At 42.3% G+C, this 14,964-nt stretch overlaps 1 protein-coding gene across 1 annotated transcript in view; it reads left to right on the forward strand.

The window, feature by feature from the left end:
* The window catches only part of GUCY1A2 (guanylate cyclase 1 soluble subunit alpha 2), a gene marked incomplete at both ends in the record, with an annotated part of 148,032 nt that overhangs the window by 6,874 nt on the left and 126,194 nt on the right, over positions 1-14,964 (forward strand). The window contains 2 exons of the mRNA XM_080350626.1: positions 8,940-9,001; positions 12,339-12,460. Coding sequence (XP_080206752.1) covers positions 8,940-9,001; positions 12,339-12,460 — 184 coding nt within the window. The remainder of the gene's footprint in view (positions 1-8,939; positions 9,002-12,338; positions 12,461-14,964) is intronic.

Below are 14,964 nucleotides of genomic sequence, written 5' to 3' on the forward strand. Positions count from 1 at the left end.
ATGAACAGGTAGCATTAGCAGTAAATCACCTATTATATTCTCACCTACTGAATGCATTCTCTCTGCAGCACAGAGCTTCTATCCATTCCAGACATGGCTGAAATTCAGAGATGAACAAAGTGATCTCAGCCTGTATTATAATGGATAGCACCCTGAGATATTTATCCTTCACTGTCAAGGAGTTAGACTAGATGATCTAATAGGCAATTTCCATCTGTAATGTCTGTGATTCTTCTAGTTGAAAGGCAGCTGGGGATGCAGGAGTTATAATTTCTAATTATTATTTAGCTCTGCTTTATTTCTTCAGAGTGTTTTGATTGTTATTTCCATTAAATAGTATGGGGTAAAATTCTTAGTCTCAATCTTATTTACTAATTTAAGGCATTTTCTCTGATGTGCACAAGTATTTATCTGTGAAGAGTACCCCAGTTTGCAGGAGCTGGGGAGCAGAATAGTCTCAGGTTCAGGTGCTAGGTGGTACTGAGCTCAGATGCTTTCCCCTGCCTGGTCCCACCTGGATCATTGTGAGCTGTTGTAGGGCAGCTTGTTTTGCCTCCAGCTGTCAATCATCGCACTCCGAATCCCCAAACAGTCCCCTCCTGGGGATTCTGCATCTTCCCATCTTAATACCAAATCTGGTGCTAGTCAAGGAGGTCTGCAAGCAGTTGGTGCTCTTATATAAAGCACAAACCTCTGGAATCAGGAAGCTGGTTTTCATGGAGAAAAAAATACATTTTTATCTTGTAGATTTACAAAAAAACAAATTAGTGCACCCTAAAGGTCCAGAAGCTAGAGAGTAAAAATATAGCTTTTCCTGATTATAGTATCAAAAGCACTATTAAACATACAAAGATTTTTTTTGGTTTTTTTTTTTAATTCCAATAGTGGCTTATTTTGGGACTCTTCCTCCATTTCTGATTTCTGTCTGTGTCCTTTCATTCCATTCTTCAGCTATTGGGAAGGGGACAGGGAGGGATCCTGGCTGTGCAGGACCTGCAAGGACCTGCTAGAGAGCCTTCCTTCTTTCTGCATCATCAGAAATCTGTAGGATGCCAAGGGAGCCTTCCTTTTCTTTTTCAGTTCTGCTTTGCCATAGTTGCAGTGATTTCAATTCTTATCTCCTCATTCCTGGCATTTAGGCATGTTGATAAATGTTGGTCTTCAGCTGGAGCCTTGATTCTTTGTTGACAGCCTCTTTAACATCAATATTTTGGTGACCAGAAGGACAGAGAAAGAACAGTTTTCCACTGCTTTCATGGTCATAGGTTAAATATTAAAAAAGCCCAGACTGGATGTGAAAGTGACTATTTTGTCATTAATTTCCTTCCAGATGGGCCAGGTACACACCTACTTGTGTGTCCTTAGAGATCTGTAATCACCTATGCACAAAGACCTGAGTAAAATTGGGTCTGAAATATGAAAAAAGGAATGCTTTTCATTAATGAACGATCACCAGCAGCGAAGCTGGCAATTGAAGACTTACACATCTGCTGAGTTAGTGACTGAACACTACAAATTTGAAGCACGTAAAACTTCCACCATCAAACTGTTGGTTTGGCTGAGATCTGTGGTAGGTTGCCTCTCCTGCATGCAGAAGTGCAGGTTCCTCTAGGAAGGGCTTCGCAGCTCCCCAGGGCACAAGAGTCTGGAGGAGCCCCCTGAGCCAATGGACTTCCTCGAAATTCTGATAGAAGCAAAGTCATTTCTAGCTGAGCCTATTGTGCTCTTTGGTGCTTCAGCTTTCATGTCTAACATTTTAAGCACTCAAGTTTTTAAGAGCATGACTGCTGAAGCACTTCTGATGCTCAGCTAGGAGCCACTTCGCTTTTGCCAGGAAAAATCTTTGAAGCCTTGTTAGGGTTAAGGAGAAACTGCCGGCTCGGCCCACCCTGTTCCGTAGAGTCCCTTTCTTCTCTAATCCTATCTGGTTATCTTAGGATGCAAAAGGAATGGGATGGAGAATTTGAAACTGCATTTATGTAAATTTAGCCTGAGTCATCTGGGATACTGTGTGCAGTTCTGTCACCTCAGAGTGGGGTTTGTCCTTACTTAAACATTTAAAGGATGTCTAAGTCTAAAGCAATCACTCAACATATTTTCTAGATGAAAGAAATGGGTATTTCTAAAGACTGAGTCCTTAGGCATATATTGGATGCCAACTGTAGGATGAAATAGATCACTTTGGGTGCATACAGTTGGGCAGATGAGCCCTTCCATTTATTTCTAAAGGTGTTACAATCAAATCATAGACACTACAGAGGCAACAGAAAGTGGGTAGGGAACAGGCTAAAGTCTCTGTCCTCTGAGAGGAGACTGGAAAGCTTACATTTGATTGCCTTAGGAAAGACATTTATAACAAGGGATGCAATTAAAGTGGAATTCGTCTCCCCTTTGTCTCAAAAACTGGAGGCAATGGAGTTTAAAGAAGGGAAAATTAAACTCAAAAAAAAGAAAAAAATGTACACAATGTTTGAACTGGAATTCTTTTTCAAAGGAAGCTGTCAGAGTTAAAAAACATGGAATCCTTCAAGATCATTTAGAGAAGTATCTCCATAAAGATTTTCTCCAGTTAGTCATAAAAGCAGTTTTGAAGAGCTCTTCTAGCTTCAGGTCTTGAACCAGTTTCATGCTACTGGAAAACTGGGTGAGATCTGGCAAGAAGGGCAGATTTCTCTATGTGTGCATCCTGCGAACAGTGGCGGCCAGCAGAGTCACAGCAGCTGTCATGACAGGGCTGCCATAGTCAGGATCGCTGCTGTGCAACGGCAGCGGGCTTTGGTTGAGGCACTGATTTGCCAGGTGGAAGAGCTGTAGGAGACAGTGAGCAGGCTGTCCGTGTCAAGGAGGATGGACAGGTCTTTACAGAGGCCCTGTAGAGCCGAGAATCTAAGCCCCATGTTGCAAGGAAGGAGAGAAAAACAGAGCTAACGTTGAGGGTCAAGGCTGGAAACTCCTGAGGTGGAGGAGGTTGGAGGTTTCTTACTGCTGGCAACACAGATAGGGCCCCTTTTCCACCTGTGGTTCAGCAGTTGCAGAGCAGGTACGGTGACCTGGGAAGAAGTGGGAGAGATGACCTCCCTTGGGATGAGGCAGCAGAGCCAGCTGAGCTTCAACTCTTACAGGCTTCAAGAAGAGGAGGGTGGTAGGTGTCAGAAACTCTCTCCTGAGGAGACAGAGGCACTCATCTGGCAACCTGCTGTGATGCCTCAGGAGGTTTGCTGCTTGCCAAGAGCTCAGACATAGTGTTGCAAAGAGGCTCCCAAAGCTTATTTGTGTCTTGGATTGTGACCCCTGCTGCTCATCCATGTGGGCAGCAGTGACACAGCCAGGGGAGACCTGGAGTTTATCAGCAATTACTACATGGCTTTGAGTGCAAGGACAAAGGGTGTGGTAGCCCAGCTGGTGTCTCCTTGATCTTGCTGGTGAGGGGGAAAGGCTCTGGCTGGAGCAGAGACATATAGTGAGGCAGTCCCTGGCTGTGTGGCTGGTGTTGCTGGCAGGGATTTGGTCTGTATGGGTATGGAGCACTCTCTGAGGAGTGAGGACTGCTGAGCAAGAATAACATTCATCTGAGAACATGAGGTGAGGGTGCCTTTTCTAACAGGCTTCACAACTCTGTGAGGAGGACTTTAGACTATGCTTGTTGGGGAAGGAGGTTCATTTGCTGAAGAGAAGGGGGAGTAGTTAAGACATATCAGGGGAAAAACAAGACGGAAGAGGCTCTTACGCTCGCTTCATAAAAGCCACATGACTGCGAGCCCATCTCAAGTGCCTGTGCCCAAATGCGGGCAGCATGGGGAGCAAACAGGTGGCGTTAGACATCCCCATGCTGCCTCTGCTTGGACTTCCTGTGGGATTGCACACAACCTTGTGTGGAATGGCTCTCAGGATGGGACTGCTGCAGGAGATGGACACAGGCTCTTCAGGAAGGACAGGCTGGGAAAGTGAGGAGCAGGAGCTGCGCTCTGTGTAAAGAGGTGGCAGCAGTGTGGGGGCAGTTGCCTCTGGACAAGCCGGCCCAGAGCCTGAGGGTCAGGAGCAGAGGACAGGTGAGCTGGAGTGGTGGGATGTCTGCTACACACTGGCTGGTCAAGAAGTAAAAGCAGAGGAAACCTTTGGACAGCTGGATGAAGCCTTAAAATGGCAGGCCTTGGTACTCGTGTGGGATTTCAACCAACCCAAAATCCACTAAAACAGCAATAGGTCTGAGCACAAGCAATGGAGGAGATTTTTTGGAGTGCGCTGAAGACAGTTTCTTAATGCAGGAGATCAATGCGTTGACAAGGGGTGGAGATACTCTGCTGGAGCTGTTGCTCACAAACAAGGAAGAACTGGTTGAAGGTATAAATGTTGAGGGCAGCCCTGGCTGCAGTGATTATGAGATGCTGGTGTTCAAAATGTGAAGAGAAATGGGAAAGACAAATATGTGGAGACACAACCTCACACTTCAGGAGAGTAGATTTTGGCTTCTTCATAGATCTTCTTGGCTGGATCCAGTGAGCAACTAGCCTGTAGGGTAAATGGGCACAAGAAGCTGTTTGATCTTCATGGACCCTTTGACACCCTCCTCAAAACACAAGAAGAGTTCATTATGATGTGCAGAAAATAGAGCAAGCATGGAAGAAGGATAGTATGGATGAACAGGGACTTTAGCACAGAGCCCAAATGAAAAAAAAAAGACATCTATAGTAGCTGGAGTGGGGTGGGATGGGGTGCCCTGGAGGGATATTGAGGCATTCAGGAATGGAGATAGGAAAGTCTCCCACTCATGGCAATCAGGGGAGGTACTTGATGACTAGAAAAAGGCAAACATCACATCCAAGATATGGTGACAAGAAGGACAAGGAGGATCCAGAGAACTACAGACCAATTAGCTTGACCTCAGTGCTTGGGGAGGTTGTGGAACAAATCCTTTTGGAAGCCTTTTCTTAGCACAAAAAAGGACAAGATGGTGATTTGTACCAGCCAGGCCAAATTTTACCCCTTTATTCTTTTTAACACCCTTTACACAATTTTATGCCCATTACTGAGGATGAATTATGTCTGACCAACCTGATTGACTTCTGTAATGAGATGACTGGCTCTGTGGATGAAGGGATGTTGTCTACTTTGATTTTAGGAGGGTCTTTGGCATGGTCTCCCGTAGTCTCACTAGAGCCAAACTGGTGAGATGCGGACTTCTTAAGGGGATAAGGTGGGTTTAATATTGGCTGGACCTTAAGGCTCAAAAAGTGGCTGGCCATCAGTTCCAAAGTCAAAATAGCAACCAATTACCTCTCCATATGCCTCAAGGACTAATACTGGGGCCAGCAGAGGACTACTAGGATGGTCAAGGGATGGAGCATGTGACATCTGAGGAGGGGCTAGGGGAGATGTGTCTCTTCAGCTTTTAAGGAGAAACAGCTTTGGGAGTATCTTGTTGCAGTCCACAGCTACCTGATGAGGGTGTGTAGAGAAGATGACACCACACTCTTCACAAGGGTGTACAGCAGAAGGATGAGAGGCAAGGAAGCTAGAGGATGGGAAATTACAAATCCGTGTAAAAAAAAAAAAATGTCACCAAGGTGTTCACACACTGGCACAGGTTGCCCAGAGGGATTGTGAGATCACCACCCTTCTGGAGAAAGGTCTGAGCAACCAGTTATGAACAGTTATAACACAAATTACAACATGGTTCTGTGATTCTGATTTTTTACGATTTATTCTGACACATTAGGGTTAGCCATGGCCTGATGACTAGATTCAGAATTAGTTCAGGGAAGTCTGTGGCCTCTGGCATGCAAGAGATTAGTCTAAATACCTTCAGTGTCCATTCTACCTCTTATTTCACCATTCCAGATGGAGCTTAGATATCATCTGGTATGGCAATTCTTGGATTAACTTACAGTTAACAATAGCAGTACTGGCATGTCTTGAGTTTTTGTTAGAAACATGAACTGATGTGACTATTCCGTTTGTAATGCATACCAAATATTAGTAAATCATTATAATAAAAATTAATTGTTAAAATTTACTATTTTATGTAATAGACACAATTTTACGTTTATATTAAATCTTTCGTTTTAAGTGCTCATGAAGCTTTAAAACCTCTTCAGTAAATAAGTACCATTGGGTACCTGTGTGGCATGAATGTACATTGTGGTAGAAGAAGTGCATTGTTATAGGCTCTCTTTTACCTCCGTTACTGGCAGAAGGTGTTTTTTGGAGAGGCCATTAGAACAAGATTTAGCTATTTTGCCTCCATCCAGTCTTGCCATTGGATGCAGAAAAGAGCTGGAAATGTTTTCCTGCTCACTCTCTCTCTCCTAGGCAATGCGTAGTCAGCTCTGGAAGAAGTGGTACACCAACCTACCCTTCTAGGTAGCTGTAACCATCTTCTCTCCATTTTCTTTAGTCATGGCCGTATTGCAGAATTGCAAATACAGCAAAATGACATTCACCAGTGATGAAATACAGCAAACTGAGAAGATGAGCACAGTGGCTTTTTAACTATGCATAGTGACATGGTGTAATAATTCTTGTTAGAAATGAAGAAAGACTACATGACTCCTTAGGTCAATTTTCATACTGGCTACAAGCACGTTACATAGAGCTCTGTTTATGGCCAGTGTTTTAATCATAAATCCTGTTTTTTGTCTGTACTTATTTTCTAAGATTTGATGGGAGATACTAGTGAAAAGGGGTATGAATTAATGGGATTGTATGAAATCACCTGACAACAGCTAGGCAGATGATTTAGCTTTCACAAGAGAGAGTTAACAGTACTTTCGATTTTTTTTTTTTTTTTAAGTCAATACTGCAGGAGAAGGGAGGTCTATTGATGAAATAAGCTCAGGACTTGGAGGTTGCTTATATGGTCAAATCTTTAGGTATTCAAAAGGATTTTTCCCTGAGTAAGGGGTGCAACGTCTGCGTATCAGGCATGAGAAGGGCAAAGGCAATTTGTGGAGGATTGCTCAGGTGTCATAAGCTACAAAACTTCCCGAGAAGACAAAAAGCTATTAATGTTTTTCTTCATCTCTGCTGTGTTACCAAGCATTGCTGCCTTCCATACACTTGCTGTAAAAGCACTTTGGGAGAACCAGAAAGGAGATTTAATTTAACAATCTGACATATCTACCATTCCTTGTTTCATGTCAGAGGAGGTGTTGGTGCAGTCCTGATGTCCTGTGTGTAGGACATGAGGCTGAGGGAAGCACTGTATGGAGATGGGAGTTGGCAGCTGTCTGTACCTCTTTGCTTAGAGCCGTTTTGCTTTATCTCATTGCTAGAGTGGAAAAATGCATCTTTTCTATATGTGAAGAATGGATTTTTTCTGCTTGCTGAGCACAGAAAGCTTCTGAATCTGTGCGAGAACATGCCATGAAATATATTTGTAGCCCACCAGGCCTAAGGACTTCGACACCTGCTGTACCACTGAGAAGGGGATGGTTTTATGATATGTAATAGTTTCATTCCTTGTGTTTTGCAAGAGAACATGTAACTTTTAATGCCTTTTATCACAGGAAACTTTACTCCCACAGAGAAGTAATTATCTGATACAAAATTAACAGAAAAAACCCTCTTTCAAGGTTTACATCTACTTTAAGCTTATTTTTGTTCAGTGCATGCGTTTCTAGACATTTGAACTCAAACTACATTATTGTAGTTTGATATTAAAAATTAATTTTTTACAATTGCACAAACCTAGTGCGGCTTGGTATACACTTTTTCAGTCCTGTCGTCATCAAAACAGATACCTCTGAGTTTGCAAAAGGCAAACTCATGGATGACAGTTGGAAGAAAGCTCAGTTCTTGAACTGCTGGATCTGTACAGCAGTAAGCAGAATCTGAGACTTTCAAAGATGATGGTGGTTTTAGAATGATCTTCCTCCGATTAAGGGGCATTTGAACTATTGCTTTCCCAAACAATTAGATGCCTTTTCCAAAAGGTAGGGAAATACCCATTGTCTCTAAAATTTGAGTGTCTGCTATTGTGAGTCTGATAAAAATATCCCTGTGTGTGCCTCTGATACAGAAGGAAGGCTTATAAATCCAAATAGTGTCGCTTTGTCTGCTCTCTGGCACAAGGACTGAATGGACAGGGGAAGAACCTCAGATTTGGTACAAAGCAATCATTTTGGAAGAATGATGTTTTGCCATAAGTGACTTGGAAAATTTGGAAGAGAATGACCTAGATTTCACGTTTTCTTTATTTACCTGAAGATCTCTCATGAGAGATTCAAAATAATAGGAATTGCAGCAGCAGCCATAGTAGTAAGGAAAAAAGATATATAGGTACATATGTAAATATGCATTTTGGTGAACACTGTAGTAGTAGTAATAATGCAATTAAACACATATATTCACGAATGTAGTTTGGTGAACACTTGTTAAAATGAAATAGCATAGAAATGCTTGAAACATGTCATGATTTCCTTTTGCTGAACTTTAGTTTCCTGATAATTTAAAAGATGACTGGAGAGTCATAGCTTGTCAGGAAAGTAAGCCAAAATTAATTGTGTCATTATAATATTCTTTAGTACAACATGTTCTAGGGAGCATACAAAGTTAAAAAACCTGATGCCTTTTCCTGGTGATACTTTCATCACAAAATAATAGCATCTTCTTGCAATTATTTTAAATTAATTATTTAAAAATAATGATATAATTGGTGGGTGATAGTTTTTGAGAGCTAATAGTGAAGTGTCTCCTTTGTTATGCACAGCTAGTCTTGTAAGCAGTATTAATTATGTCACATTGTAAAATTTCTTCCTATTTAAAAGGTGAAGTAAGATATAAAGGATGAATAATATTTCATACCTATTGCCATGATGGGCACCGAGCAGATAGAAGATGAGGAGGAGTAAAAATGGAGAAGAATAGTGTTATAAAAGTTAATGTTAATTAAACTATTGTACTTCCCTAATCTTATGATTTTTTAAATTATTCTTCCGTAGCCTCAGACCATTCGGCAAACTCTACAAAGGACACTGCAGTATTTTGAACATCAAGTTATTGGGTAAGTGTTAATAAGAGGTAGTGGAAGGTGCATGGTCATTTTTTACTCTGTGCTTCCCAAGTCACATCCTTGTTTGACCAGCTTCTAAATTTTTCCCACAAGTTCTTAGAGGTGCTCTGGGGTATCTATACACTCTACAGACGTGAACGGTAAACTGCTGTCCAGTCTTGCTTCCATGCAATCCCATCAGAGCATGACTGCTCCATTAACAGTGATGTTTCCTATGTAAGGAGAACAGGGATTCTTTTTTGTAAAAATATAAGATCTGTTCCAATTGGCTTTTCACAGAGCCAGCTGAGAATGCTGGCGAAGTTATTTATATTATGACCTGAGGTCCAAACGTTGCAAAATCCTGCATCAGTGCTCATTACATAGATGCACTGTTACATACTTGCAGGTTTTTGCAGAAGCAGGGCTGAAAACCATCTCCAAAGAGTTTGTAGAAAAAAATTAATAGGTGACTGAGGAGTAAAAAGAAAGTAATAGGAAGTGTCATCATGAAAACCATAGACATTCTCCCATTGATTGAAATAATCTTCTCTCAACCTTTTCCTTACCTGCACAAATATTATATTTTATTGTCACAGATAACTTACTTTTCCTAACAGAGTCAGAATATAATGGCTGTGTGTCTATAGCCATTAAATGGCTGTGCCATATGACAAATGAAGAATGCTTTCCTCTCAATTTAATTACACGGATGTAAGGGATTTTTTTTTTCATGCTATGCTGAGGATCTTTATAGAATTTATGACATAGTTTCAAAGCTCAGTGCACAGGAGGGAATTGTCCTTGCCTGTTTCTCCAAGTCTGGTTAAACTTCCCAGGGACCCCTGGCTTGGTGGGTGATACCTGCCATATTAGTGCCATATTAGCGGATGGGCTGGCGCCTGCGGGCAGCGAGGGGCCCGTCTCGCAGGCAGCTGTGATACCCACCGTGGGGCCGGCAGTGGGATGAAGCCTTCTGCCTGCTATTTTATTCTGTTACTGAAAAAATTGCATGAGGTTTCATGTTAGGCTACTTCAGAGTATGAGGCAGTGCCTCGAGGAAAACATGTGCAGTAACAATGTGGCTTTTTATTTGTGGCTACATGCCGCTCAGATGCACTTTTTTAATGGATGAAGTTTAAAGCCAGAACACTCTGAAAACCTGTAGTTCCTGTGAATTACAATACAGTGACTCAGCTTTTTGAACATCAGTATGAGTTTGTTAAAGTAGCATCTGTCTCTACCAGATGTCCTGTAATTGCCCTGCCCCATGATCTTAACCATTGGTACAAACTGTGGTGGGTTGACCTTGGCCAGCTCCTGGACCCACTTCCAGATGCTCTGCTCTCTTGCTTCCTCTCATCAACAGGACGGAGGGGAAAACATGATGAACATGGCTTCGGGGTAGAGATAAAGACATTGCTGTTCCGTCTACCTCCTCTCACCCCAAGTGGCATAAAGGAGAATGGGGATGGAGGTTGTGCTCAGTCCATAACAGCTCCTCGCTGCTGCTCCTTCCTCTTCACACTTTTCTCCTGCTTTTTGTGAGCTGTGCACAGGCTGCAGCTTCCTTCACGGCACATCCCCGTGCTCTGGCATGGGGTCCGCCACCAGCTGCAGTGTGGATATCTGCTCTGCTGTGGTCCTCCATGGAGAGCCTCCTTCCCTGTGGTCTTCTTCAGGGACTACAGGGGAATCTTCACTCTGGCACTTGGACTACCTCCTCCCCCTCCTTATTCACTGACCTTGGTGTTTGCACGGCTGTTTCTGTCACTACTTTTCCTCATCCCTCACACCATCATGAGTTGATTTGCTGTTTCTTAAATACATTTTCCAAGAGACCCCAGCTGCTTGGCTGCTGGGCTCAGCTGTGCCCTGTGATGGGGCCGTTAGAGCTGGATCCAGCTGTGTCCAACATGGGGCAGCCCTGTCCTCTCCTTACAGCAGCCCCTGTAGACCCCCACACGAACAGCTGGGTGCTGACAGCTGGTACAACATAAGTGTTCATCCAGTCTCCCCTCCTGGTCAAGATCAGAGGTGAGGAGTGGCCCTGGTGCTGTGCAGGGTGTTGGTAACACTGGCTGAAGAGCCCTGGCCCCTGACATGGGGTGGGGCCAGGCTGTGACTTTGGGCTCTGAGTCAGCTCGGACAGTGTGTCAGGACATGACCTCGTGCCCAGCACGTGTCCTGGCATTGCTGGAGACATGCAAAGTGGTACAGACCATGCAGCTCAGCAGCCCTTCCCAGAGGTTTCTCCATGTCTAACGTGAGCCCACTCTTCCCGATATGCTTTAGTCCACCTGGAGAAGCAGTTTCCCTGTTGGGGGGTAACGTGATGTGCTGCTCTGAATCCTTTGTAGTTCCTTTTCCACAGGTTCTGGCAACCCAGGTGCTGAGATTTTACAGGCATTAACCAGATGAAGAGTCCAGTCCATAAAATTGCTATTCATGATTTATGAAGTATAAACAAAATATGAAAGCATAGCAAAACTGTTATTAAAATACTCATTAGATAAGCTTTTCTCTCTGCATTGAGCTAAAGCAGTTGTACATTTTGCCAAGAGCATTATCACTCTGCTGCTAATATTTTCTTCACTTGTGTTCCCTCTTGTCATCATTATCACCTGCATAAAGCTTTATTTTAAACATGGTTTGAACTTCTATTCTGTTTCTATTGCATTAAGGAAAAACAATCCAGCAAAGTTAAATCAAATAGAATAATTTAGATGGTGGCTGCTTTTTTCTGGTTGGACTCAGTAGCTCTGTACCTTTCATCAGTGGTGGGATTCTTTCTGTTTTTTAACAGGCTATAACACAAACTTTATTCTTGATAGCATAGGGAGTTGCAGCTTGACATCCTTCTTTCTGCTGAGATCTTTGCAGAAGATAATCCACAGAGAAAGCTTGGGTTTAAACTTGCAGTGCTAATGTAATGTGCTGTGGAAGATTTATTCTTCTTATTAGATACTCACCATTGCCTCATAAACATCTTGATTGGAGTTTACAGTACAACTTTGTTACAGACAACATCCCAGCAGGAATGATGTATAAGACAGATATGGCTGATACCCTTCCCTTAGGCTTCAGCCCTTTGGTGCTGGTTTTTTCTTATGTCTTCATTCTCATTACAGATAATATTCCAGATTCTAATATAATGTTTGAGATACCCAGGCTACTAATGTGTTGTCGTCTGTGTGTGGTAATGCACGAATGGAAGGGGGGTGATAGAGGGGAGAAGAGGGAAGAGACAAGAGTAAAGGCATCCTTTACCACCACTTCTGAAAGGCATTTGTCGACTTTGCATTTGTATAAGGATATGCTATAACTTTTAAACTTTTTTTTACTGTAGTTACAGGGATGCAGAGAAGAACTTTCATAATATATCAGACAGATGCTCCTATACAGACTGCCCTGGCAATGAAGAAACTGAAGATGTCTCAGGAATTCTCCAGTGTACGGCTAATGTACTAGGTAAGTATTTTTTTCAAGGGAATTTGTTTCCTTTATTTGGAAGGCAAGTTTACTGACCAGCCTAATACCAACAATGAACCAAGGAATTTTTGCTCCAACAAAGGAAATTTAGGATTTAGGCAGTGCACTGTTACAACATTTGTCTTCTTTTCTACTTATATTTTGTTCCTTTGAGACAATCCGGACAGATTTTTCGTTGGAGTCAGTGGAGTTGTATTGTGCAATACCCAGGTTGATGGCAATAATTAGAGAAGTTTCAAAGGCTTTGAGTCCAAATGGACTTGTGTCTGTGCAGGCCTTGGTTTTGGAATTATCTCAAGTGATTTTATAGGGCTCCTACAGAACAGATACCCTTATCATCTATGGGCCTGGTGGATAGAGAGCCTGAGAAACAGCAGGATGTACCTGAGACACAAAATATTCTGGAAACCTAGATTCATACTGAAGAATGCTTGCTGCAATAAACTTTTAGAAATGTTGCATGTCAAGATGATGTCATCCATCACCAAAGTGCAATTGTCTTAATAGGTGCCAAAATTAGATACCTGGCCATTTGCATCCATTCATATTATTTATCCAGCTTATTCTCCTTCCCAAGTTTTTAGTAAGCTTTACTAAAGCTTATTAAAGCTGACTTTAGTAAGGTTTCAGTCAGATCTGTGTTGCTGATACTAATCTATCATAAGAGGCAAAAAAAATGTGCAGAGTTTAACACTAAGAACTTAATTTTTGACTGGAGTTGTTTTAACTGTTTCACTTCTGTGAAACTGGCCATCTTCCTTATTTCAGAGTAAACTTTACAGATTGAGCTACAACTTTATAGATTGCCTGAGTTTTACAGGGAACTGTGGGGAGAAAAGGTAGTAACTGCTTTTAAAGATAATTGTTTCAAAGCAGTAATTTCTAATTTATTTGCGATAGTCATTTGCAGTGTAGCAAAGCTGATGTTACACATCTCTACTTCCAGGACTGTAACAACTGATGGTAACTTTTTAAGTAAGTTCTAAGATATAAAGTGTTCTCATACATTAATTGTATGCAATTATGCTGTCTACTGTTGAGAAAGTACTACCAATGTGGTCATGTTGTTATCAGTACTCTGTTCACGCTCATTCCTGCAGGCAGGTGACCACAGCTCCCCCACGTGCAGCACAGTGGCCGAGCTGTTGGAGCTGTCTGTGTGCCCACTGCGATCTGGCATCAGCCGTTGAGCACTGTCATTTGCCATCTGCTGCTTTCATGGGAGTCTGCAAATGGAGAGTTGTCACAGTGGTTTCTCTGTGGGGAAGGCCCTTGGTGTGGCCAGAAAGAAGGACATGGGCCAGTGGCAAGTCCTAGCAGCAGAGGTGGCCAAGAGCAGCCTGGGCTGTATGAACAGGAGCAAAGATAGAGGTTGAAGGGACTTGTTATCCTCTTCTACTCTGTACTTGTTAGACCACATCTGGATTACTGAATCCAGTGTTGGAAGCCCAGAACCATAGAGAAGTTGATAAATAGGGAATTGAGTTACTGTATTAGGGAATTATTAAAAGAGACGTTATTGAAAATAAGTTGGGTGAGACTTACTGTTGGAAAAGCTCACCTTTTAAAGAATGAATTTGGATTCACAGAAAAAAAAATAAATCAATGTGAGCAAAACACTGAGATAATTTGAAAGCAGTACTTCTTTACTTTTCCTTACCTGGGACAGGAACATAAGGGAGTGAACAGTAAAACCAGCTTCTTATTTTTAATTGTAGCTCTTATCACAACATGTAAATAATTAGTGTAGGCTGTGTAATTAATTCTCACATATGTAGTTATTTTTCTGGTTGAAAAAGGATTAGTAAGAGTTTGTTTTGTGCAAGAAGGATGTAACCACTGGGGTGTGTACCTGGAGCAATTGGCATTGCTGAGGCAGAAGACAAGAATGAACCTGGCTGTGATGGAGGCTGGAGGAACTGTTGAACCCAATCTGGCTCTCTGTTTATATGAGCAGTAACAAGGACTTGCTGTCTGGGGCTAGTAGAAAGTGTTTTCTTAAAGGTGCTTGAAAACAACCTGCTGTTCTCTTACCTTAGATAATAGCAGCATGGTTCACCTCTCATGACCCTCTAAAATGCCTCAAAAATAGTCTTTTGGCATTCCTTACTCATCAGAAGACAGCAAATGCTGCAGTCACTAGTAAACTTAGAAGACTGTGAGCAGATGCTTCACACTGTGGTCCTGGTGCTTCCACTGCACACAGTGAAGTGCTGACTGCAAGCTGTATGCTCGTCTATAAGTATGTGATTTATCAGGTACGGATACCGGAATTTTCCTCCTGTCAAGTTATCACTAAAGTGTGACACTATCTTCCTGCAGTGGAAGGACCTGATTCTCCTCATCACCTCTCTTAGTTGCTCCTACTACAAGTTTAGACATCAATAGAGCTTTTCCCGCTTTAATCCACTGTAATTAGGGGAGTTATGTCCACTGTGCTCACATGCTGTAAACTGTATCAATGGCACAGCTTTCCTTTGCAG

The sequence above is a fragment of the Nesoenas mayeri genome, assembly GCF_963082525.1.
Source record: "Nesoenas mayeri genome assembly, chromosome: 1".
In the NCBI taxonomy this organism is placed as follows: domain Eukaryota; kingdom Metazoa; phylum Chordata; class Aves; order Columbiformes; family Columbidae; genus Nesoenas; species Nesoenas mayeri.